The sequence below is a fragment of the Castor canadensis genome, chromosome 11 (assembly GCF_047511655.1).
Source record: "Castor canadensis chromosome 11, mCasCan1.hap1v2, whole genome shotgun sequence".
NCBI classification, from domain to species: domain Eukaryota; kingdom Metazoa; phylum Chordata; class Mammalia; order Rodentia; family Castoridae; genus Castor; species Castor canadensis.
The window spans coordinates 55,045,900-55,072,114 of NC_133396.1; the positions used below are offsets into that span (position 1 = coordinate 55,045,900).

The following is a 26,215-nucleotide window of genomic DNA, read 5'->3' on the forward strand; positions in this document are numbered from 1 at the left end:
GAGGACCAGCCACCGCGCGCGTCCCGGCTCCCGGCCGGACCCCAGCCTCAGCCGACTCCGTCCCGGGAGTCAGCCTGCGGCGGGAGCGCGCTGCGGGGCCAGGGCGGCTGAGAGGCTCCGGGCAAGGGCCGCCGAGGCGCCCTCGGTTCCCCGCGCGCAGGGGCACCCGGCCCGTCCTGGAGCGGGCTCCGCGCTCCTGCCGGCCGGGACTTAGCTCCTCGAGGGCTGCGCGCTCCCTCCCCGCCCGGCCGCCCGCCGCTTCCCTCCTGCCTCCAGGAGCGCCTGTCGCCCCACCCCGTGACCCGTTCCCCGTCTTGTCCCGCAGGACCCGCCCGGACGGGACCACGCCGTTGCCGCCGCTGCTGCCCAGAGCCGCGCTTCGGGTCCTGCCTGAGCCTAGCCGCGCGCGGGGCCACCGCTGTCGCCGGCGGGGGATGGGGCTGCCCGGGAGGCGCGCCGATCCCGCAGGGGGAGCGCGGAGCCGGCGCGCAGCGTGAGAGCCCTGAGCAGCCCGCGCCGGTCCGGTCCGTGCGTACCGCGCACCGCCGCCGCCCGCGCCTCGATGGCGCCATCGCCCCGGCGCCGCTGACCGCCCCGCACCGCTAGCACAGCTCGCGCTACCGCCCTCGGAGCCCGGCCGGCCAGGGTAGCGGCCTGCCGCGGAAGCTTCCCCGCACCCCCCCCCCCTGCGCCCAGCCCCGCCATGGCGCTGCGGCGCCTCCTGCTGCTGCTGCTGCTCTCCCTGGAGTCCCTGGACCTGCTGCCCGGCGCTGACACCGCCCGCGGCCGCGCCGCCAACCGGACCCTGAGCGCGGGCGCCGCTGCCGTCGGGGGTCGGCGTCCCGGGAGCGCCCTGGCCCGAGGCGGCCGCGAGCTGAACGGTACCTCCCGGGCACCTGGCGTCCCAGAGGCGGGGAGCCGGCGGGGACAGTCCGCGGTGGCGGCCGCAGCGGCGGCCAGTGCGACTGTCACCTATGAGACATGCTGGGGCTACTACGACGTGAGCGGCCAGTACGACAAGGAGTTCGAGTGTAACAACAGCGAGAGCGGCTACCTGTACTGCTGCGGCACCTGCTACTACCGCTTCTGCTGCAAGAAGCGTCACGAGAAGCTGGACCAGCGCCAGTGCACCAACTACCAGAGCCCCGTGTGGGTACAGACGCCCAGCACCAAGGTGGTGTCGCCGGGGCCCGAGAACAAGTACGACCCGGAGAAAGACAAGACCAACTTCACCGTGTACATCACCTGCGGGGTGATTGCCTTTGTCATCGTGGCTGGTGTCTTCGCCAAGGTCTCCTATGACAAGGCCCATCGCCCTCCCCGGGAGATGAACATCCACAGGTGAGAGCCACTGCCTGGTCCCTGACTCAGTCTTCCCGGGGCTTCAAACCCTCTTAATTTGCCTCCCTTGTCCTCTTCACACAAGCCTCTCTTGATGCTCCTAGTTCACTTCCAACATCGCTTCTTTTATCTTGTATGCTGTCTCCTCCATTCTTAGGAACAGGAAGGCATGTTTTGGTGTTAGGGAGATTTATAAGGCAAAGAACCAGTAGAGTCCATAAAGTTCAAGTATTAGAATTTTACTAATTCTGTAATCCTGAATGGAGATCCTAGGTGCTGTGTTCATGACGCGTGTGGGCACTTTGGTGTAGGCTCTTATGGACGTAGTTTTTTGAGTCAAAGCAGAGTGCCATTTTCAATACAGGAGTTGATCAGTGTTGGAACCTTACTGAAAAAGAGTAGCAAATAACGGTTTAGCGTGAACTGGGATGTTCCCAGGCATTAGGGATGGGTTGATATGGAAAGGCTGGTGCCTCTGCTGGAAAGATGGAATAAAGGTTTCTACTTCCACGTTGACCAAGCACAGATGGTGTGTCTGTGTTGGAGTGGGATGCTTCTCTTTCCTGCTGAGACTGGAGGACTTGTTCTCTGAGTTAATAGTTCTTGCTTGTACAACTTAGTTGGGCATCTTTTACTGTACACTTGGTAGAGGCGGTGGGGGCTGCCTCCTTCCAAAACTTACCCCAAGAGCTCAAAACATGGTAGCCCGTGATTCCGCTCTGACTACCTCCCTCCCCATAACTCTGGCTCCCAGGGAGTCCTTCAGAAGTCTAAAGGGACATCAGGAACCCAGTCTCTCCTTTAGGAACCACTCACCCAAGGGATACAAAGTTAGCTTTGCTCCCGTTGCCCTCCTTACCATGAATGGCTGGATGTGGTTCAGTAAAGTTTTTTCAGGGACCCTGAAGGCACTGACTTCCGGAAATGCCTCCATTTCTGGCACATGGTGTAGGCACTGACCTAATAATCAGGATTAGCTCCTAGACTGCTGCTTCTGAATTGGCTCACCAGGCCCCACCCTGCATTAACCCATCCACCTCTCTCTCATTGTCACACCCTGCTTATTATCCTCCTGGCCTGAAAATCCCCTCCCTCACAGCTATGGACATTAATCACCCTACCTTGTGGAAGAGATATGATGCAAATAGAAATTTCTCTGCATTCTGAAAGAGTTGCTTGATACTGTGGGTATTGAGAAAAGATGATACTCCCTGACAGGTTTTATTGACCCAAATCCACTAAAGATGTATACTTCAAACTTGAGGGATGGAATTGGGCTGACCTCAAAGGGAGCACCCCTCTTTCTTCATCCAGTGTGGTCACTGCCTTCGCTACCTCCCTCACCTTACTCAGCATCTCCCTCATATCTGGACTGGCCCTGGAGAACTGATGTGAGAATTGTTAGTAGTGGTCTTTGGTCATTCCCTACTCTCAAAGGCAGAGGACAGGCAGGACAGTGAGCAAAATAAGGACAAGATGCTTCCTCCATTGAGTTTCATCTGGCAGCCAATTCTCTCTTGGCTCAGCTTGGAAAGCAGAAAAGGAATCACCCGTGGGCAGGTGTCTTCCTGAAGCAGATGTGCTACCTCTACCTCAGGACTCAAAGGCTCCTCTCCTCTTTTCTCCTCTTGTCCTCCTCTCATCAGTCCTTCTGCTCTGGGTTTTATCTCTTTTTGGTTGATTCCAAAAAGAGATAAACCTTTCTTTGGGTTTCTCTTTTCCCTGTGCCATTGTTCTCTGTACTCTTAGAGAAAGCTGCCCTTTTGTCCTACTCTGCCGTCTCACACAGAGTTTACTCATCATCACCCTATGATAAGGTGGCCTCAGCTTCTGAAATTAAGCATCTTTAGATGTTGGCATTGGCACGTGACCCTGGGGAGGTCACTGTTCCTCTTTGTGTTTGTCCCCTCTTCACCACACAGACATCCCCTAGCCCAAACTAGGGTAAAGGTGGTGACACCATTGGGACATTTCCTCTCTGGGGTTGGGGAAGAGAGGAAACCACAGGAAATGAGGTGAATCTCAGGTCTCAGACCATTATGTAAATATAGGATGCTTCTCTCTCAAGTTCACCTCCTGATTTTATTCAGTTCACAGCTCCCCTCTCAGCAGTTGCAGTCTTGCCTTATCAGTGCTTTGGAAACCATCATACTGGTGCTGGTTGGGAAAGGGACAATATCTGTCTGTGTATGTTTGGGCAGGGCTGAGGAACAGGAGGACAGAGATGAGAGATCAACTAGGACACTTCATGGTGACCTTGGACAGGAGAGGAGAACATATTTTTCAGTTCTGGGTAACTCTGGGCATGGGAGCATCCCATCTTAAGTTTTTTTTCCCCAAGCATGTTAGAGTGAGTATTCACATCACTTATGACTTCCTGGATGGGAGCATGGGGTTCCTCTCATCTGTTCACACCTCAGAGATTGCTGTGCAGACTATCTTGTTGGAGAGTGAAGATAAAGGAAGGACTATTGGGGAAGGAGATTAGTATTTGAGCTGTGATGATTTTTCCCTAGGGAAAGTGGGGAGAAGAAAGAAAATACATGGTCAGAGGTGGAGGGGGAAAGTAGGATTGGCTTTTAGTTATAAACTCTGAAATAGTTCAGCCAAGACTTTTTCTTACTGAAAAGGAAAGCAGAGCTATTCTGGTGTGTGATCCTCTCTGACGATGGGACTTGGGCAAGCAGACCTGAGTCTGAAGGAGTTTCAGTGAGAACGGCCTCATTGCAAAGGGATATTTGTGGGAGTTTAAGAAGGAATGGAAGAAGGGATCGACCATCTGCTCTGCCTTGGTATTCCCAGGCTGGGCAACCCTCTGTCTACCCATGTACTCCTTAGGGTTGGACTTCCTTACATTCCTCCATCCCCTGAAGGGAAGAACAGTTTTTGTCTTTGCCAGAAGTGATTAGACCTTGTTGTCATGATTCTGAGTGAGAAGTGTCTGGAGGGGAAACTCCCAGCTGTCTAGTGGATTCTAACAGATGAACACCACGTCAAACCCAAGAAGCTAGACCCCAGGAAGGAGAAAGAGATGGCACAGAGACTCAAGACAGAGCCATGCCTGATGTGAACTGCCCACCTTTCCTCATTGGAACCCCAGTTACCACTAGGATCTTTATCCTTTCTTTCCCCTATTTTAGAACTGCCCAGACTAAGGCTTGAGCCAATGGACTACAGGTGTTCACCAATTTTAGTGCCTCCTGAGTTGTTCTTCCCTGGAGCTATGGGCTCAGAGAGCTGTCAGTGGGTGTTCTCCGGGGGTGTGTGCTCCGCCCAGGAACTGGCCAAGGAGGCTGGCCCCTTTTGACATTTTATTCTATTCTAGCTGTCACACAGCACATCCAAACCGGTTCCATCCTCCTCACCCTGAGTTGATTCATTAGTGTCTTGGAGATGAGAATCACTCTGAGGGAGGAACTGTGTGGCTTCTTCTTCTTTTTTAAATGGCTAATTAACAGATGGGTCAGGAAGCTATTAGGATGCTAAAGACACAGTTGGTGAAGTCAGAGGTGCCTGGGGCCCTCCCACTGCCTGTACAAGGATGGGGTGGGAGGGGCAGCGTAGGAAGGTGGGCAGCAGGGAGGATGCTCGGGCTGTGGGAAGAAAAGCCTGAGTGAATGTCACCAGAAGAAAAGAAATTCATCAACAGAGTCCTTCATCTTTGAGTTTCCCTGCTTAATTCGAGGGTAAGCCAAGGCGATGTACTATTCCACCTTTTTTCTCCAGAAATTAATTACAAACCCAAAGGGCTCTTACTTTTCCTTATAAGCCATGTAACTGCAGTAACTAGAACACTTTGGTGGCTGATTTAATGAAGAACTCTTCCTGGGCACTTGGGCAACAAATTATCTAGTTCCCTCAAATACTCCAGTTTTTGAAATACTGTGGTTTTCCTATAATAATTTGATCTCAACAGAGTCAACTTCTTTTTTACTTCAAATATAACAGTTGGAAGGAAAGGGAAAAAAATCTTGCCTTGGGCTGAATGTTTTAGCCATGTATGTTCTCCTATTTTATTATTTTTTTTAATGTGTGTAGAGAAAGTCGGAAAATTGTGGAAAGAGTTGAGAAGGCTAATGTTGGAGAGTTTTAGGGGAAGGATGGCAGAAAAACAAAAACAAAGATAGCAAAAGGAGGAAGGCAACTGGGGGAGAGGTTGGGACCACCACTAATGGGACAAAATGGCATTGCCTAGACCCTCACATGGGTGTGTTTTTTTCCTGACTCTTGCATATACATAGATGCATTAGGTCACCAGATGAATCCTGATCACCTAGAGTGGGCAAGAAATGTTTTGAACTAATCCAATATACCTTTATAAAGCACATGTTACCTTTGACACATGACACTAGCAAAGTTCACACTTGCTTTAGTAGTGCAACCATGCAAATACTTTCAGATATCCCTAGATTTTGACAATTCTCCCTGATCTCATCGCTCAGTGTCTTCATGCTCCTTTCTTGCCTTGTTCCATGCTCAGAAGGCCTGCATATTTGTCCCTTTCCCCCTACCTACAGCTCTGTCCAAGACTCAGAGTACATTCATTTTGGGGAATCTGCTGCTAAGATACAAAGAACTTCCCCACAGTTCTAGGCTGCCAAGATGCAGGTGGAGGAAAAAGTCTAACTCATTGTTTTCAACAAATTTTAATGAGCGTTCAGATTGACTGTGCCATTGATTCAGATCAACTGTGCACGAAGCAGTGGTTAAGACAGCTGAAAAAGTGAGCTGACTGAAGGAGATTAATTCACCACCCCAGACAGACCTGCCTATAGACCGGAATAAAAGGAAACCACACCAAAAGGAGCTTCATCCTTCTAGGTCTGTTGCCTAATTTCTCCAGGCCTGGCAGGGTTGTGTGTTAGGTCTTAACTCTATCTCTTTTGTCTACTCAGGGAGAACCCCTACCTATCATATATTGGAGCTAGCATCTCACTCCTGGCTCTAGAGGTTTACCACCCTCCTTCTTCCCTGCCACCCTCTCCCCATTCAAAGTCCTGTACAATCTATGTTTGAAATTATTATCGATTCAAGTACATTTTGTCTTACAATTTTGGTCATGTTCCTTGACAGTATATATCCTGTGGAACCACAAAATCATGGTTTGAATTTATGGATGTGTAAGATGTCTCAGATTAGGAGTAGAGAGACAGAATAGACGAGGGTGTAAGCTAAATTCATTGTGTATATGTCTTCTGCTGTGATTTTTTTCCTCTTTCCTCTGCCTTGAGAAACTCCAACCCATTATTTTTCCTTGAGTTACATTTATGAACTCACATCTGTAGTAATTTTCTTTCCGGATATTATTGATAGGGAAGAGGGATGGGTGTGTAGGGGGCAATTACCAGAAAACCCTCAGAGGGTCTCAGCCACTTGGCCTGGAGCCTGGAGCAGGCTTAGTTAAAAAGTACTCAGGACAGATTGTTAACTTTATTTGTTTTTCAGAAATAAAACCAAAATTTTATGAAAAAGTAGGGTGATACATTCTATTATTTTGTCATCCATTACAGAATCATAGAATTCTTATCGCACACAATTCATTTAATTTAATCTCATAGTTTTTAAAGTAGGAACTGAAATTTGGTGAGGCTAGGTCACAATGCCGGAGTTCCTCAGCTGTTGGGTGAGAGAACTGGCACTGAAAGCCAGGACTCTTGTGTCCTGAGCCTATGCTTGGCTTCCTCTCATCCAATGGAAATCTATTCTGCTTTAGTTTATGCATGATTCTTAGTTAACCAAATAACTTTCAGATACTTGGAGCTGTGAGTGACAGCCTTCTTCTTTCTCTTCCTCCTCTATATTTCTTGAGCTCTGCCTGGTTCATTGTTTCCATTCACTGAAATAATTTCTGTTGATCATCCCCAGTCCTTTGCAATTTCTCCATATTCTCTTCTAAAGGGCAATAACTTGATCTAAGTAAGCATAATCCTTTAATAAGATGTGAGTAACGCAGACCATTGAAGAAGGAAAATATAGCACAAGCCTATGGGAGGTGGCCAAGGGCAAGGAATCACTGAATAACATTGTGGGTAGAAATCTGTAATTAAAAATGCAGGCTGTGGAAGCTTCCTCTCAGCCAGAGATGGGGGTAGAGCTGTCTCACATCAGTGAGGTTCAGCTTTGCCATCATGGCCCTGTGTGTGCATGTGACCTCCAGGGTCACCCTCCAGGATGGCTGCTACATATGGAAGACATCTCTGTGAGCCATAAGAACCCAATTCCTGTGCTAGTTCTTCCCTTTCTCAGCTCTGGACTGAGAAACCATAGACTAGTAGAACTGAAACTTTGGGGCCCAATCATAATGTGAAATGAATCTGTGTGGCATAAAGTTTGGGGGCTGTTGCCTGAGATGTTCTTCCTTTGGAAGAACCAGGGACTCTGTGTCCTATTGTTTTGTCCTTCCCGGCAGTCACCTTGAGAGGCTACATGCTGATTCTTCTCTGGAAAATGGTTGCACAGCACCTCTCTTGGAAGCACTTTGAGAGTCCGTGGCCTGTTGTTTTGACTTTCTGTAATCGTAGCATATTTTTATCCTTCTAGGATAGATTTGATTCTTGTAAGCAGTAATAAGTCATGGACTGAGGCTGATGAATGAAAAAGGTGATGAGAAATCACGAGTGCCTCCAGTAATGAGAGCTGCTCTCAGAGGAGCAGCGCAGCCATCTCTGAAGGCAGGAGCCCAGAGGGGGCATCAGGTGGAGAGATGAACATGAATGGCAGCCCTGCATGGGAGGGCCCTGAACCCATGCCCACCATGTTGACCAGGCTGCTGCTCATGTGGAGGGATAATCATGGGTCTTCAGAAGGATCAGCTTCGTGTTCTATCAATGTGTTGAGCAAGCAGTGGGGTAGTTGGGACAGAGGACAAAAAGAAGGAGTTGAATATGCATCAAACATTTCAAATCACTGCCTGGAAAGGGTGAAAAAAAAAAAGAATGTCCCACATTTCTGCATAAAATAGTAGACAGATCTCTCGATTTAGCATCCTGCTTTGATACCGAGGGTAAAGGGACCCAGTTTCTTTAGGATGCATGCAGAGAGGAGGCATAGGATCAGAGCCCCTATTCACTGCACCCTCCTTCTCTCCATCCTGGGGCCACCGCCTCTGCAGTTCTACATTCAGATGGGGTCGCACTTAGGTCAGACAGCCACAGACACTGGCAAACTCAGGAGGTGAGGCTGCCATGAGCATCGCCCACAGACTCCCAGCGTGCATTTACTGCACCCACCTCCTCCTTCCGCCCCCAAGTTCACATTTACAGGATACAGTTGGTCCCCGAAATGGAGTGAGAGTGAGGGAGGCTGAGTATAAGGGCAGGTGAGAAGGGGCCAGTGCCTTTGCAGGTTGGAGAGCAGCTAGCTGTACTCCTGTGGGTGGGAGTCAGTGAATGGAGAGAGGCTGGGCACCTGTGTCACACATAGCCCTGCCGACACCTGTGAAGGCCACTTTTGGACACTCTGGAGAGAGCTGGTCCTGTTGTGTACTTGGGGAGCCCCTTCAATTGTACACAAGGTCTAGGATTAGGGCAACTCTGTCTCCCAGAACTTCACACTGCTGTGTCTTTTGTGGGACCCCAGAAAGCTGGAGTTGGAGAGGATCTGAGGTTTCAGTAAGATGAGGTCTCAAGCAACAGAGGACACTTACGAGGGCCCGTTCTCAAGAACATGATCTGTACCAGGCACCCTACTCAGCACTTTCCTGCATAGCCTCACTGCATCCTTCCATTACCCCTGTGGGTACAGAGGCCCATTTTACAGACAAGGAAACTGACTCCAAGAGTTAGTAACTTGCCCAAGCTCACCCAACTAGCACATTGCCCATCTCCGTCTCTCCTTGCAGTCCCGGAGGGCAGCTGACTTTCCTAGATGTAAGTGGGTCATTGATACTCAAATTACTTAAGAAGACAGAGTCTCACCTACTTGTGTCCTGGGATAGGTTGTCACCATAAAGGACTGAGAACATAAATGACCTGCCTTCAGGAAACTGCAGCCAAGGCTGGCAACCCCCACTTACACTACATGCAAAGACACAGAGGTGCCCAGGGTAACCAGAGGGCTCTCTTTCACAAATGGATTATATTGGCGATGGTGAAGGACATATAAAGAAATGTAAAAAGCAAAACAAAACCTTGATATTATCTGAGGAAGGGAAAAAAAAACTCAAATGCATCACAGCCTTAGAAGCCTCCGGGCAATTCTGCACCTAAGAATGGAGAAAAGAGCTAGAGGAAGGAAGGAAAGACTGTGCTCTGGGCAGAGAGAGTGGACCATGGGCCATCTCCCACCTTTAATTACTGAGACATACAGCTCACAAACAGCTCCATTTATCACATCCCCTCCACCCATTTATAACATCTAGTGCTGCATGGGTACAACACAGAGAAACACAGACAACTCGCTTCTTGTCCATTCTAGTTTTCTTCTTTTCCCATTCCATTCTCCTAGCTGTTCTTCTCAATGACCTATTCTTTCTCCAAGTCTTTCTGTTCTATTTGTTCTCAAATCCTCTGTCCTGAAGGGCAGACATCCTAGAAGCCCTGTGTTTTCTCTTCAGCAGCCAAAATCTGCTGCAGGCCGCAGGCTTCAGTTAGCTTGGAGTGGTGGCAGCTCCATGACAAGGGGCACCTGAGTAGGGACTCACCTCTAACTGACAGGGTGTGAAAGCTGTTTCACTGGCATCTCCTGGAACCCAGCACTCCTGAGCACTGTGTTTATCCTCTTGCCCTTCCTACCTTGTGCCTACTCCTAGTCAGAGGGATGGGGTGACCCTTGGATCCTCTTGCCTAAGGCTACTTTGTCTGTCTCCAGACCCCTGGGAGTTAAAGCTCCAGAGAGGCTCTGGGTGGCCAGAACCTTGGCCCTGTGCCCCATGCTGGGAGAAGACTCTTGCTTCTGCAGTGAACACTCATTATTCCCTGCTTTTTTGGCATTTGGTCTCGTGTACTGTTCCCATTAGCTTCGGCATTAAAGTCTCATTACTCAGGACACCTGTCCTCTGGACATATTCATTGTTCCCTTAGCCAAATGTCCTCTTCTGGGACGTGCGTTTTCCACCCAAACAGTTCCTTTTTTCTTCTTCCTTCACTATTGCTGCTCCCCTGAGGAAGAACTTGAACCCTGGGAACAGCTGTTAATTTTAAGTGGCATCTGAGAGTGCCTTCTGGAGCCCCTCCATTCTCTCCTTTCCGAGATCTTGGAAGTTAGGACATGTGCCAGGGGTTGGACAGGTTGGGGGCAGAGCAGGGAATTGTTAGTAGGGTTTTTCTCCCTCTATCCTGCGGTCAGACTAAGAACCTGGCCTCGGTCAGAATTTGGGCAGCTTTGTTCATCCTCCTCCTTGAAGTGACGGGGCGTAAAGCCAGCGCAAAAGCTGATGGAGCTGCAGAATGTGTGGTGAATCTGGAGTCCATCCTCTCCACTGGACTTGTAATTGGCTTTCTCAGAGAAACGTGCCTGAAGTTTCTAGGAGTCATAGCCCCTGGGCTTGTAAGACTGTTTTGGCATTGGGAACTAGCACAGCTTTTCCATGCTCAAACGATCCCAGCCAACTTCAAACCCATATCCATCCCTCAAGCATTTGCAAAGAATATCAGGTCTTTGAACAAAGAAGCTGTTGCATCTCCTTCTCTCTCTTTAAAGTCACATCATTAAAATGTTTTTGCTTGTTACTTTTGGTGTCTTATCTATTGTGGTGCTTCTTTTCCATTTGGCCTTCTTTTGATTCCTGGTCACTTCTGTCCAATTCTTTTCCTTTCCTCCTCTCCCTATGGTTCTCCATCTTGAGCTTTCTGGCTGTAATGTCATAAAAGCACATTGATTCAGACAACACTAATTCAAAATTTACCCAAATTAGACCTGGGGAAAGTTGTTTTTCTTTTCTCTGTATGATAAAAAGCTGAGATGAGCAGATTAATAGCTCAGACAAGACTGAAAAGATTGTTCAAGGCACATATACCATGGAGAAGGACAGATTGTCTTCAAGTAGGCTAGGTAGACAATTGGCACGCTAATTATGGATCATTCAGATCCTTCAATAAAGTAGCTCTCCAAAGATTAATTTTATCTTCCTTTTTAAAAAGTTTATTTGAAAACAAAAGTTTATTTGAAATCCTGCAATGGCCTGGGAAGTAGTAAAAAAAAATGCTTTTCCTTTAAATATTTTATAGTTTCCATTCCTGTTTCATTGATTGGGATTTGCTGACCCCTATTTCTGCAGACTTGGTGGTGTTTGACTGTCAGGCTGCTTCCACTTCCTTTTTTAATTCCCTCTGGGGGTTCCCTATAATTTTCCCTCTTCTTGTTTTACTTCTGTCTGTTTTTAGAATCCAACAACTCTCTTTTGGCTTTGAGAATTAAGTGTTATGAATTACTTCATGGCCTCGGGGATTCTTTCATCTTCTTACCTCGGGATGGCCAGCAGGGCCTGAGAAGATAAGGGTCTGGAGGCAGATTCAGGCACCTTGCCCTATTTCTGGGGGATAAGAGGACATTGAAATTTGCCTTTGTTCTCTGTGTGGTTCTTTATCAATGGCCTAAGGCACCTGTACATAAATCACTGTCCCAGCACCACTGTTTGGATGGAGGAACCAGCATCATATCTAGTATAGGACTCAATGTCCAGGAAGTGCTTAGCCAGCACCCTTGGTCCTTGTAGAAAGCACTCTGACCTCAGTCCCTTCATCTGCCATGTGCTCTTGAGCGACCTTTACAGGGACACCTAGCAAAGCTCTCTCCCTCTCACTTTTGGAGGTTGCCATTCTTCTTTCCTTGCTGGAGAGCATTTCTTGGAAGTTGAGATAGGAAGCAGTCAGATCTAAATTTCTCTCATTTTCTCTCCCATGACCTTGAGCAAGTCCCTCATCTCCTCTGGCTCCTCTGGTCTGTTAGGCCAGGATGTGGGATGTGGCCTGTAGCACTGTGGAGGTAGCTATAGCTTCCCTGGCCCATTCTGACCTCAGCACACCTTGAGATTTAGGAAAACAAGTCACATCTACATTTACAGGAAGTGTGGGAGAACAGACATTTTCTTTGTAAACTCCATTCAGTTAAGAATGCTATTGCAAATGGCCTCTTGAATGCTTGATTTTAGCGCTACAACTTGCTGGAGCTGACAGAGGAGAGAGATATAGGAGGCCTTTTTAGTGCCTCCCCTGGATATCCACTCCCTTTCCTTTTGTTCAGAGCAAGTGACCACTCATGCATTCACCCTGTGGCAGTGTCAGGATGCGGTTCTAAATCATTTTCATGGTGAGCAAAATTGACTCCTTTGACCAGGCTTGGGCTCAAAGAACTCGCCCAATGGAATGTATCCTTTTTTTCTACAAGACGTCTTCAGCAACACATTTCCTTGATTATCAAGGTGATCAAAGCCCCTGCAGTGGGTTCCTGGCCTGCATCAGTATTCCTACTTGTGAATCTGTGCTCACAGACATGGCTTCAAGTCTTCCTGCCCATGGGGAGGCCGTCCACCTAGAAATGGGACTTGTCAAGATAAACACTTTGGTCTCAAACTCAGCTTAAAGAGCTGAAGGTTTCTTCTGGGCTTGTTGTCTAGCCTTAGATAGCTAGGTGACAAAGGTCCCACCAAGTAGGGCAGGGCAGAAGTGTTGGCCTGTTTTCTTCATACCCGTGCTCTAGTGCCTAGAATAATGCCTGGGGCATAGATATGACTATGTGACTGGCTGAATGAATTAAAGTGGATAGGATTTAGGGTGGCATTTTTTGTGAACCCTACCCTTCCAATGCGAAATTCAGTCAATTGCACTTGAGCATAGAAATGATAATAATGTTTATACTTATTTTAAAGAAGGAAGAGAAGAAGGGAACATGGAAGGAGGGAAGAAATAAAGAAGGAAAAAGAAGAAAGAAAAAAGGAAGGAGAAGAAACAAGAAAAAAAATCACTGAATTCTTTACAGAAAATGTTGCCTTGGCCAGTTTGATTTGTTTCCATTCCCTGCCCCATAGATCCTGATTGTTTTGTTTATGCTGTGAATCATTTGCATTTCAATGGGCCTTCCTGGGTGCTTTTTTGAAAACTAGTGGAAGCACAGTTCATAGTGGCCTGCTAGAAAGAAACACATACTTTCTTTGCATTTGACCTTCCAGGTCCAAGTTCAAAGTTTAGCAAAAACTACTGTGTGATCACATGAATTCCTGTCTTTAGGCCCTGGTGGAAAATGTGGGCTGTGGGTGGTCCTTTCCAGGATGACCATGGCCACAGCTGGACCATGTAACTGGCGAGATTTGTCAAGTGGGCAAGACTTTTCTGTTCTGCCAGTCCAGGGCTTGTGGTTTTATAGATTGACTCTGTGTAGGGTTTATTTATTCAAATATTTATATAGTGCTTCTTAGATGTCAGGCTCTGTTGTAAGTGATTTACTAGCATTAACTCACTTAATCTTTGTGATAACCCTGACAGGTAGACATTATATTTTGCTGTATTATTTTAGCCTTAAGTTTCCAATGAGGAAACAGAACCTCACTCCAGTTAAGTAGCTAGCTAATGAGGGGCCAGTGTGCCAACTTAGGCATCCTGGCTCCAGAATCCTTGTGTTTGGTTATCAGGCTATACTGCCTGTGTTCTGCTCATCTATAGATTTTGGTCTCTTCCAGTAGCATTAAAAAAAAAAAAATCCCACACAACAAAACAAACAAGCAAAAAACCCCAAACCAAAACAGAACCAAACACACAACAATAGCAGCCCATTGGTACTTTGCCTACAGGTACATTTATTAACCCCTCCATCACCTGATTGGCCTTGTGACTTTGCTCAAAAATCCTGGTAACCATTTTATTTTCCTTCTTCCAAATGGCAGCTACACTTGATATATTTAGATCTTTGATTCATTCTCAAAACAATCCAAATATTTCTGGAAAGTCTACGTTTGGTATTGATGCTTCTAAATTTCCCAGGCCTGGGTAAATTTTCATGCAATTCCTGAGGTCAAAAATGTAGTATGTGGAGATGATGTAATTAGTACTGAATGAGGACCATGAGGGATGCCACACTGACTCTGCTTGGCTCCTGGCTGGTCATCCATCTATCCACAACCCCAGGACAGGCAACCATTGGGATGGAGCAGCTGGTCCTGCTTGCTTGAGAAACAAAACAAGCAGGCCTTGCCTTCCTTCACTGAGTTCTGGGATGTTTATTGGCCATGATGAGTTCCAATTGTGCTGGGGACAGCATAGACCTGCAGAACAGCTCAATGCAGATGCATAGACATTGTTAACTCAACAAATGAGATCTCCACATCCATTCTAAGCCTTTCTGTATGAGGAGAGCGGTCTTGTGCACACACAAAGCCAGCAGCTGTGTTTTTCAAGTGGACTGTGAGAGAACTGGCAATAGGGAGACTAAATTAAGCCATTCTCCTTGGTCTGTGTTTATTAAAAACATATTCATTTCAGTTGTCCTGACTGCATATTTTAGAGGACGAAAGTGCTCTGACTGTCCAGTGGATAGTTGTAAGAGGAGGTGACAGTGGATGCCTGCCATTCTGCAACATCCATGTCAAGTAAAATCTCAGATATCCAGGACTGAAATGACTGGAGTCCTTTACTTAACTGGAGTAAAATGTCTACACTCTACTTCTAAGAAAAACACAAAAGAAGCAGCTATCAAAGATTTTTCTTACAGCAAACAAAGCCCAAAACAACTTCCCTGATTTGTTCTGCACTTTTCATATGAATGATTTCCTAGACTGTCTACATTTTACTTAGCTTTCTCTGTGAAGAGAACCAGAGATTAGACTTATGGCCCTCTCACAAAGAACCTGAATTCTAAAAAAGAAAAAAAGGGAATTAATTATATTCAGTATATTCTACTTAATTAGCAGGGATGCTTTTAGAAAATTCTTCAAAAACAAGAGTGTTCTCATTAGCCTTAGGGTTAAGAACATTAACCAGAATAACTTATTCATGGAAGATTTCATCTATTTGGCCTTTTACTGTACCTAGCCAGAAGCCTCAGTTTCTCCTTGTTCCCCCAAAAAGAGAAAGGGCATGATTGGGGGTCTAAACCATCCAGTTTGCCTTGCTCTTGGCACAGAACAATTTTATTGAACAATAGCAGAACTGATTTTCTCACTTCCACAGCATTTATATGGCTCAGAAATCCAAGGACATGCCCGAGGCCAAAGTCTGGTGTCTGTTTGCTCCACTTCAGTGAGCAGCAATATTTATTCATGGGGTCCTCGTGAACAGGGTATTAATTGAGGTTAAAAATACTTACCAGGTGAACTAAGGGGCCCAGATTCCCCACTTAATTTGAGGACACCTATGTTTTACCACCTGTTCAATGAGTGAAGATTGGGACAAAACTTTCCAAGTTTCTAATTTGGTGCTCCTTTGCCACACTTGTTTTCAAACTTGAGGAAACTAAGGAAGACCAGGGAAGGAGGGGCAGAACTTGAAAGAGCAGGTTTCTAGCTCCTCACTGTGTAGGGTGTTTCCCTACTCCTCGTGCAAATCAAGGTATAGTAAACTATATGGTTTTCTGTTGAGGATTTCATTTGACAGAAAGGTTGGCTGCTAAAATAGTATATAAAGTTTCAAAGCTGTTGATGTCAGTGACTCACAAAGATGAAAAGAACTGAGCAATTGAGCTGCAGCTGGGTTCTTAGGTCTGGGTAGATTTTTTTCACTAAAGACTAAATACCATCTAAAATCTTGTTCGGAGATGCAGGGACATTGAAGGTGAAGAATTAAATCACAAATGTGATTAAGTAGACAGAAGTAAGTGGATAGAAGAATATCCATCCTTCTGTCTACTTAATCACATTTGATTAGGATCCAGATGGGTGGATGGATGGGTGGGTGGGTGGATAGATGGATAGTTGAGTGAATGGATGAATGGATGGGTAATCTATCTACTTCTGTTTGAAATATGAATTCACCATTTACTAGCTGTGTGAACTTGGGCAAGATATCTAACCTCTCAAAGTCTTAGTTTGTTCATCAGTAAAACAGGCTGCTGTACCTATCATATAAAGTTGTTCTGAAGATTTTAGGATAAAATACATGACCTTGGTCCAGTGTCTGGCACATAATAGTCCCTCAATAAATAAATCTTTACTTTCCTAAGTAGGAGAGATTATGGAGGTTATGAGTGAGTTATGAGCAAGTGTTTTTTTTTAAATTTCCCTATTGTTAAGAGAAGTTACCTGCCAGCTTAAGAAAGATGTCATATGTTAAACGCAGGTGGTAACATGTCAGAATGTTGCCTGGCATTGGTCCCTTCAGGCATTGAGATAACTAAACACTTAGGGAACTTTAAACATACTCTCATCCTTGAGACCACTGACAAGTTTTTAAGCAAATAAACAACTGATCTTGACCCAAATCACTCATTTACTAATTGTTTCCGCATGCCCAAATATTAGCTAGCATTGCTAAATTAGCAGGCCCAGCTGGAAAGACCAGGAGGACTCATTAAAAACCGAGATTTATAGGCAAGTAAGATGTATGTAAGAAGCAGTCCTAGTGTGCAGAAGGATGCTTGAGCTTAAGGCAGAAACCCTGAATTGGAATTCCTGTTCCATCATGTTTGAATACTGAAATTAGTGTGAACCTCAGTTCCTTGCTAAAAACTGGGGTGGTAATAGCTACAAAGGTCACAGGGTTAGAAGGAATCACGTGGGGCAAGGCTGGCGAACATATTTAGAAATTGTTAAGTGCTGTTCAAATGTAAGATGGTATTTCCACTGTACAGATAATTAATGTGCAATATCAAAAGTAGAAGAAAACTAAAGTTACCTGGCCTGAATGAACAGAATAACTGTTTTCTGTGACTGGATTTTCTGCCCAATTAATTTATTCTCCCTGCTTACCAAACATCAGAAAAAGCAAAGGAAGACGAGTACAGAAGGGAACAGAGAACCCAGACAAGAACACAGATAATTTAGGCAAAAGAATTCTTTTGTTTGATAGATCAGATAGTACAACAGTGGTTGGCAGGGGAGCAGGAATGGAGTGAAGGTGTTCTTAAAATTCCTAATTTAGGCACATCTGTAGTCCTCATCCATAGGTGCGATGAGCAGTTGGCTCCTACCCTCCCAGACACTGGGCTGGCAACCTTTTCCTCACCCTCACTGGCCTGCTCTCTATCTCCCTCTGAGATTCTTTCCCTCTGGATGGTGCTCTCTGGTCCACTCTTTAGTCTCTGAATATTCTGAACTGCTTTCTATCTCTGAATTTCCCTTTGATTCTCTATCTCTCATTTTCTTTCTTATTCTTTCTACCTGTTTGGTTTGTCTCTATCTCTACATTTCCTCTCTGGCTCCTGATTTTTGTCTCTTTTTCTTCTCTCTTGCTCTTTCTTGCTGGTCTCTCTCTCCCTCTCCCCATCTATTTGCTGTTTGTCTCCATGGCTCCATCTCCCATCCCATTTCACTCTTCTTCCCATCTCACTCTCTCTCTCTCTCTCTCTCTCTCTCTCTCTCTCTCTCTCTCTCTCTCACACACACACACACACACACACACACTCTCACACTCTCGCTGTCAGTCCATCTCTACTGCTCTCTTAGACCCTGAAATCTGCTTCCCACTCTTTTACAAAATCAGCTTCACTGTTCTTCAGTGACCAGTTTTCTTTCTTATGGTTAGAAAGTAGCTCAGGCCTTAACCCATTTCCTCTGGCGTATCCAAATTAATTAGGTGAGACTGGGATCACACATTTCAGAATTAGAATAATATTTATCAAGCACCCTGGAGAGCTAGGGATGGAAGATGGAGAGGAACCAGAGCAAGGAGGGAGGTCACTGAGCTGAGGGGTCCGGAGGGGGAGCTGGCAAAGGGAACTGTTCCTCAGCCTGAGAACTAGGGCTGCCTTTCTAGTGGCCAGAGGGCACTGAGAAAGGTTAGATCTTTGAGAATAGTTCAGGAGTGAATGGGGACCAGGAGTATTTTCCTGGCTACCATTCTCAGGCAACCTCGAGAAGTACGTTTTCCAGCATGGTCCCCTTCTTCGGCTGTGCTGCCCAGCTCAGCCCAGCCCACTGGGCATTTGAAGCCCCCTCCCAAATTACTTTCTTTCATTCCATGGCCTAGAGACAAGAGGAAACACCCTACCTATAACCCAGAGTTATAACTTGTTGACCCAAGCCCACTGAGCTTGCTGGTCTTCAGGAAGGTGGCCATCTAGCAGGGGCCGGACAGTCCTGTAGGGCCTCTTGAGAGTTGGGCTCTGAGAATCTAACTATACCAGGAGAGGAAAACCCAGATCAAAAATCTCTTCTTTGCTGGCTCTTCCTTGGTCTGGAGGAAATCTACTATGAAACTGTCATTAAAACTATCCAGGGAAACACAAGCGCACAGGACAGAAAGCCCTCCAGGCTGGGATAGGGTATTCATCATATGAATAGATCCTTATTGCCTTCTCGGTTTATATCATGGCTGGGCAAGTGTCAAGACCGGGGGGGACAGTGGTGACCCAGGCAGACATGGCTGTTCTTCAGAACACTCATTTTAGTGTTTCTAGACCCTCTGTGTCCCTAGAGCCCAGCTGGTGTTCACCTCCATATGGCTGCATAGTAGAAATCTATGAAACTAGACTGCATTAAGGTCAAACACCCACTCATTGAGTGTCCAGTAGATGTTGATCAGGGTTTCTTAACTTCATCTGTCCCATGCATTGTAGGATGTTGAACAGCATCCCTGGTTTCTACCCACCAGATTCCAGGAGCACATCTCTTCTCAGTTGTCACAACCAGAAAAATGTCCCCAGAGATGGCCAAATGTCCTGGGAGGGGACAAAATCACCCTGGTGGAGACCACTGATGTAGTCAGTCTTGGTTGACCAGAGGTAGTATATTTAACCATATAATCCCATTCCTCTTCACAGGCCCCAGAGAAGTAGGATCCTTTATAAGAACTTAGGAGACAAGTTTAAAAAGAATAGAACTTTTTTTTGGTAATAGCTTTATTGAGATATAATTTACCTGCCGTAAAATTCACCCTTAAATTAAAAAAAACTTATTAGGATATAGTTATTATACAGGGGGATTTCATTGTAACTATTCTAAATAGGCTTATATTGTACATTGCACCCTTAAATTTTAAAGTGTACAATTCTGTGATTGGCATATGTTCACAGAGTTGTACAACTATCACCGTTACCTAATTTTTGAAAATTTTCATCTTCCCCAAAGGAAAAGCTGTATCCATTATCTGTCTTTCCTCATTCACCCTCCCCAGACCTCAGGGTAACTACAGATCTACTTTTTGTCTCTATGGCTTTATCTAACTAGACATTTTATACATAAACATGATTTTTTGTAAAGGGCTGCAGGGGTGGCTCAAATAGACCCTGAGTTCAAACCTCAGTACCACCAAAAATGAAAAAAATGGTCTTGTGTGACTGGCTTTCTTTTGCTTAGGGTGGCGTTTTCAGGGTTCATCCATGTTACCCATGGGTCCTTACTCCATCATATCCTGACCCGTTCGTTCAGGGTCATTTGAACATTCGGTTTGTTTTCACACTTCAACTAAGATTAATAATGCTCCTTGAGTGTTCATACACAAGTTTTATGTGTATGAAACCTGTGCTTTCTTTGCTCTTGGGAGTACTTGTGGTAGAATTGCTGGCCATATATTTACAAAATGTTTAACATTTTGAGGAACTGCCAAACTGTGAACTGAACGGGTTGTACTATCCTACATGCCTACCAGCAGAGAGTGGAGATGCCTCCATCCTTGTCAACACTTGGGACTATCTGGCTTTTTGATTGTAGCTATCATAATGTGTATAAATAGGTATCTCAGAATAATTGGGATTTGCAAATCCCTGATGGTTAATAATGATAAACTGCTTTTCATGTATACCTTCTTTGGAGAAATACCTGTTTAAACATTTTTTGAGCATTTTGAAATTGAGGTTTTTATTTAATTGTTGAGTTGTAACATTTCTTTATATATTTGGATACAAGTTTCTTATCAGATACATGTTTTGCAAATATGTTCTCCCTTTCTATGGATTGCCTTTTATTTTCTCTGGTGCACAGATGCTTTTTAATTTATCTGTTTTTTGTTGCTTATACTTCTGTTGTTACATCTAAGAAACTTGCAGAATCTAAGAAACCACAAAGACTTAATTTTACATTTTTCTTCAAAGAGTCTATAGTTGCATTTAGGTATATGATCCATTTTTAATTAATTTGTGTGTACTAGTGTGAAATCAGGGTTCAACTTTATTCTTGACATTTGGAAATCTAGCTGTCCTAAGATCATTTTTTAAAAACAAAAATATATTCTTTTCCCATTGAATGATATTTGGTACCTTTATTACAAATGAATTGACTATAGTTGTGTGAATTGATTTTTGGATTCTCAGCTTTTTTTCTTTTTAATGACAGAATTAGGGTTTGAACTCAGGGCCTTGCACTTGTGAGGCAGATGCTCTGCCACTTGAGCCACATCTTCTACCCTTTTTGCTTTAGTTGTTTTTCAGATAGGATCTCATGCTTTTTGCCTTGGACAGAAATCCTCCTACCCATGTGTCCCATGTAGCTGGGATTACAGGAATGAGCCATAGTGACTGGCCCTGTATTCTCAGCTTCATTTCATTGATCAATATGTATATTATAATTTGTAGTTCCCTGTTTTCTTATCACAGAAAGATAGTAAGAAAGTGTCTTTGACAATTAGAAAGGTGAAGGAATCATCACATCTTGCATGGATGTATGATTTAAAACGATACATAAAATAACCAAATTGTAGAATCAGAAGAGATCTTAGAGGTCATTAGTTTAAGCCCTTTATTTCTAGTCTCAGAAGTTAACAAATCTTCCCAAAGGTTCAAGGCTGCTCAGTGGCAGAGCCATGTCTGAATCCAAATCTCTTGACTTCCTAGGGCAATGCGTTTCCTTATTCCCAGGCCGTGATTGTCAGCTCTCTGGCCCTACCTGGACTCCAGGCCTGCCCAGTTTCCTTTCACAGAGCAATGAGGTTCTGTGGTTTTTTTCCCTGATGAGTCCATGATAATGCACTAAGGTGGTGGCGTGTGACTGCTTCTTCCTTGACAGGCTGATGGAAAAGAAAGTCAGTGAGGGGAAAGCATTTGGAAAATCTGAAATTGCTATATAAAATGCCACTAAATGATAAGATTGCCAGCTTGATGCTCTTCTAGGCAGGTTCGGTGTGTCACAGGTGGCGTAATGGAGGGAAACAATTCATTCTCAGACACATTTTTAAAGGCCATTAGTGTCACTTTCCAAGGGGGCAGAGCACTGCAGCTGGACTCCAGCGGGTAGGGCTGGATGGGGAGGCCTGGAGGCATGCTGCCTCACCCCCTCCACACCTGCGGGATACCAACAGTAGAGACATGAGCCTTTGCTCTTCTGGTACAAATTAGGGGTGCACCAGGAACAGGAGCCCTGGTTCTGAAGTGATAATAACAGGCGTGGTGTTGGGTGGTTTGTCCACTCTCATCTGTGCCTCCCCAGAGCATCCCTGCATGGCTGTTTTCCATAGTCATTGGTATCTCACATTCACACCTGTATGAAACTAGGTGGAGGAGTGCTTCTCCCCAAATTGTGAGCTCCTGGAGGGCAGGAATGGGTCCCTACCTGCCCCTGTCTCTGGGGTGACTGATGCATCCTGAGTCCTCACTAAGTCCAGTGTGGGTGCTGAAGCTCAGTAGTGAATAGATAAAACCTGCTTCTTCTGGGCCTCTGAGAATCTTGCAGGAGCGTGGGTCTCTCCTGATAAGGCAGTCTTTCTTCTTCTGAGTTTGTTATTGTTCCCTCTTCTAAACTCCGTTTGACTTCACTGTCTGCACCCTCCATGTGTTCTGATGTTTATCTTTTTATCTGTGCATCCTGTCTTTGCAGCTAAATCACACTTTTTTGACAGCGGGAGCTGTGTGTTTGTTGTACTTAGTTGGGTCACCAATATCCAGTACATGCTCCTTGGTGTGTACTTGGTTTCTTGGTTGGGGAGGTTGGTCCCCCTGATAATTAGTGACTGTTGCAGAATTCAGGGCCCATATTGTCAGCCCTTCCCTGTAGTGGCATCCTACTGGCTTGCTGCTGTAGATATGTGCCTGGCATAGGTGGGTATTTGGAGACCCAGTGTTTTGAAAGGGCTCAGAATTTATACATGTAGAATGACTTAAAGAAAAAAACTATCATCATAGCCTTTCAATGTCTGTACCACTAGGCATCTTCTATCCTGTGTCCCTATTGATACCAGTGCCAGACGAAGGTGTGTTTATTGAGCACTGACTGTCATGTCTCTATCTTCTCCTTTAGGTCTGCGAATCAGAGGACCTGTGGCAGTAGGCCCTTTGCCATTGTGCAGTGCGTCTCACTTACTGTGTGATCTCCTTCTTGTTTAGGGCTCTGGCTGACATCTTAAGACAACAGGGACCAATCCCCATAGCGCACTGTGAAAGAGAAACGATCTCGGCTATCGATACCTCTCCCAAAGAGAACACACCAGTCAGATCGACCTCCAAAAACCACTATACCCCTGTGCGTACGGCTAAGCAGACTCCAGGTAAGTGAGAGCTGATAACCTTAGATCTTTGCTGAGACTGGAGAGAAGTCACCGTGCTTTCTGCTCTGGTGGTGCAGGTCGTGGAGCACTTGTACAGTGGAGGATGCACTGATGCAAAGGCAGGCTTGTGAAAGAGTTAAGGGGCTATCCTCCTGAGAAGGGTTTGGTATCACAGCGACTGCCAGTGCCTGCGCTGTATGAGGGCTGGTGTTTGGTGCATCTGTGATGTATTGAGTGGCTGGTATAAATGTGAAAGGGAGCTTGCAAATACCAGGGTGGACTATGATCACCTATTTGCCCATGTGGTGGGAAGGTGCCTAGGATGCTGGATGTGACATAGGAAAGTCTGCATCCAGATGTAGAAGCTACTCAGCTACTGGAATCTCAAAGAATGTTTCCTGAGGGTGAACCCTCTTGTGATTTATAGATTCTCCAGACACATGACAAGTTGCCATATAATGACATAGAGCTGTCCTTTGGTATCTATGGGGAATGGGTTCTAGGACCCCCTAAGGATACCAAACTCTGTAGGAGCTCAAAAACTCACATAAATTAGCATAGCATTAGCATATAACCTATGCATATCCTCCTGGATACTTTAAATTATCCTGGGTTACTTATAATACCTAATACAGTAAATGCTATGTAAATATTTGTTAAGCCATATTGTCTAGGGAATAATAACAGGAAAAATCCTGTACATGTTCAGTATGACAGTTCTTTTGGAATATGTTTGATTCATGGTTGGTCAGATCCCATTGGACTGAATTCTGTGGTTGGTTGAACACAGCAGGTGGATGCAGAACCTATGGACGTGGAAGGCAGACTACACCTTCCACTTTTTTACTTGATCTTCATTATAATGCCATGAAGGAAACTGGGAAGGATTTGTTGTCCTGGTCTTGTGGATCAATGAATGATGCTTAAGGAAGCATAGTAACTTGAACAAGATCATTAAGGTGTTAAAAATGAGGAAAACATTAGGAATAGCAGTAATATAAACTAAGTCTTTATTGGGCTCATGCTCTGTGTTAAATGTTATACTGAGCATTTTATATGTATATTATTTATTCTTTATAGAAATATTGAAGTACTGGTATTCTCATTTTATATGAGGAATAGAAACATTAAGTAACTTTATCCAAGGTCATATTGTTAGTGAGGGAGACAAGCAAGATTCAAACTGAGGCAAGTAATTAACAGTAATCAGGACTGGAAAAATCTAATATTCTTACCCAGTTGGAGAAATAAATGCAAAATATCTGAGGGATCCTTACAAGTAATCTTGAGAAGGCAGATCTGGTTGTAATCCTAGTCCCAGACACAACTTTTTTTTGTACTTGGATCTGCTCTCTTTACATCTGTAATCTTACACCTATAGTTTTTCAAAGGATGGGCTAAAGGATCTGAATTAAACCTGCAATAAGGATGTACCACAGCTAGGTGGCAGTAGGTGTGTCTAAATCTAAAACTATACCACTTGTGCTGCTAAAATCAAATCTCCTCTCTTTAATTTTCTGAAATTTCTTAAATTGCACTTGCCTTTAAGATAGTAGTCTTAACAGTTTTGAGCATCTGATGCAACCCCTCCAAAGTTAGAAATATCTGTTTCAAAGGTAAAGAAGTTGTAATCTGCCTTTGTAAAGTCTAAAATGTACTTTCAGCTTTAACATTCTCGATCCTTAAAATGGAAACAGTAGAAGGAATCTTGGCAAAAACATTTGGAGCACTAGTCACCTACCTCACTGTACACACAGTAGAAACACCTAGGGAACTCTTTAAAATGCTGGTGCCCAAACTCCACAGATTAACTAGAATTTGCAGAGAGGGATGGGGCCGACATCTGTATTTTAAGAAGTATCAAGATGATTCTGCCATGCAGCCAGGGTGAAAGATCACTGGTCCAGATGGATTACTTCATGTTTTGAACAAAGATACTGGATACCAGTGACTCTCCAGTTTGGCTCCACATTGAAATCATGGGGGAAGGCTTTAAAAATTAAGATTGCGTGGGCCCCATCCTTACAGCCTTGTTTTAAATTGATATGGAGGTATGGCTTGAGAATGGGGGAGGTGTTCAAAGCTTGCTGCCTTCAATGTGAGTGAACTCTGAGAACTACTGGGCTCTAGGAATTATAGAAAGGTGCCGTCTAACCATCCTTGTTATCTCTGATCACTGTTCAATCTAACCTTGATACTGTCACCAGCTTTGAGTAGGGTGTTTTTGTTTTTTCTCAAAGACTCATCATTGGAAGTCGGTCTCCTTGTTTGTGACTTTGGAACTTTGTAGCCACTTGGCTCTTTATCCTCACCCCTCTGTTCAGGTTTTCTCTGTCTCACTTGCAAGTGAGCTAGTACCCAGCCACTGAATCCAGACTGATTAAGTGGGCAGTCTTGATTTGCCCTTAAATACCCTTTACCAGGCATTTCTTCTGGTTTCTATACACATCATTTCTTGTGAGCCAAGAAGGAAAGCTTACAGTTGCATGATTCACTTCTATGTTTCAAGAAACCTCTCTCCGTTTTTCTCAAATTGTAACTCTTCCCTTTGCTTTTAGAGATGGGAATGGTTTCCTGGACTCAGGAAAGTGAAACTGAAATGTAAAAGCAATTTCACAACAAGTTACATATAGCTTGTAATGGACACAAAGCTTTTCCAAATAGCTCCTATCTTTTGCCACACAACGTTGCAGTTAGAGCAGAAGTTTAAACAGAACTTTGGGTAAATGTTCAAAGTGGAAATTTACTGTGATTTTGCCACTCATCAAATCAACCACCCACCAGTGGTAATAAAGTGACAAGAAGTCTTAGGGGGATATTAGGAAGATACACAGATATAACCCGCAGGCATCAGAGCACGGCTGTAGTTCTGCCATTCAAAATGCTGTGCTGGACTAGCAGCATCAGAATCACCTTCACCTGCATTATGAGAGCCTGCATTTTGGTGAAGCTTCCCAGCAACTAGAATTTTTTTGGGGGGGTGGGGATGTACTTGGATTTGAACTCAGGGCCTTGTGCTTGCTAGGCAGGTGCTTTATCACTTGAGCCATGCCCTCAGCACTTTCTACTTTAGTTATTCTTCATGTAGGACCTTCCATTTTTGTGCAGGTCTGGCCTCCTACTGCAGTCCTCCTACCTATGCCTCCCAGTAACTGGGATTGCAGGTGTATACCACCATATAAAGCTTATTTGCTGAGATGGAGTTTGCTAACTTTTTGCCTGAGCTGGCCTCAAACTGCAATCCTCTTCATGTCTGCCTCCAGAGCAGCTGGCGACTGTGCCTGGCCACAGCAATTAGAATTTGAGAGGCACTGGAAAGCATGGGATCAGTTTGGTTTGGGTCCTTTTTAATTACTGTGTGTGTGACCTTGCCCTTT

At 45.0% G+C, this 26,215-nt stretch overlaps 1 protein-coding gene across 2 annotated transcripts in view; it reads left to right on the forward strand.

Annotated features, from left to right (window-relative positions):
• The first annotated feature begins 611 nt into the window (after positions 1-611).
• Shisa6 (shisa family member 6) overlaps positions 612-26,215 on the forward strand; it is a 297,355-nt gene continuing 271,751 nt past the window's right edge. For both annotated transcript variants that reach the window (XM_020151557.2, XM_074046840.1), the window contains exons 1-2: positions 612-1,341; positions 22,678-22,838. In XM_020151557.2, coding sequence (XP_020007146.2) covers positions 704-1,341; positions 22,678-22,838 — 799 coding nt within the window. In that variant the 5' untranslated portion in view covers positions 612-703. The remainder of the gene's footprint in view (positions 1,342-22,677; positions 22,839-26,215) is intronic.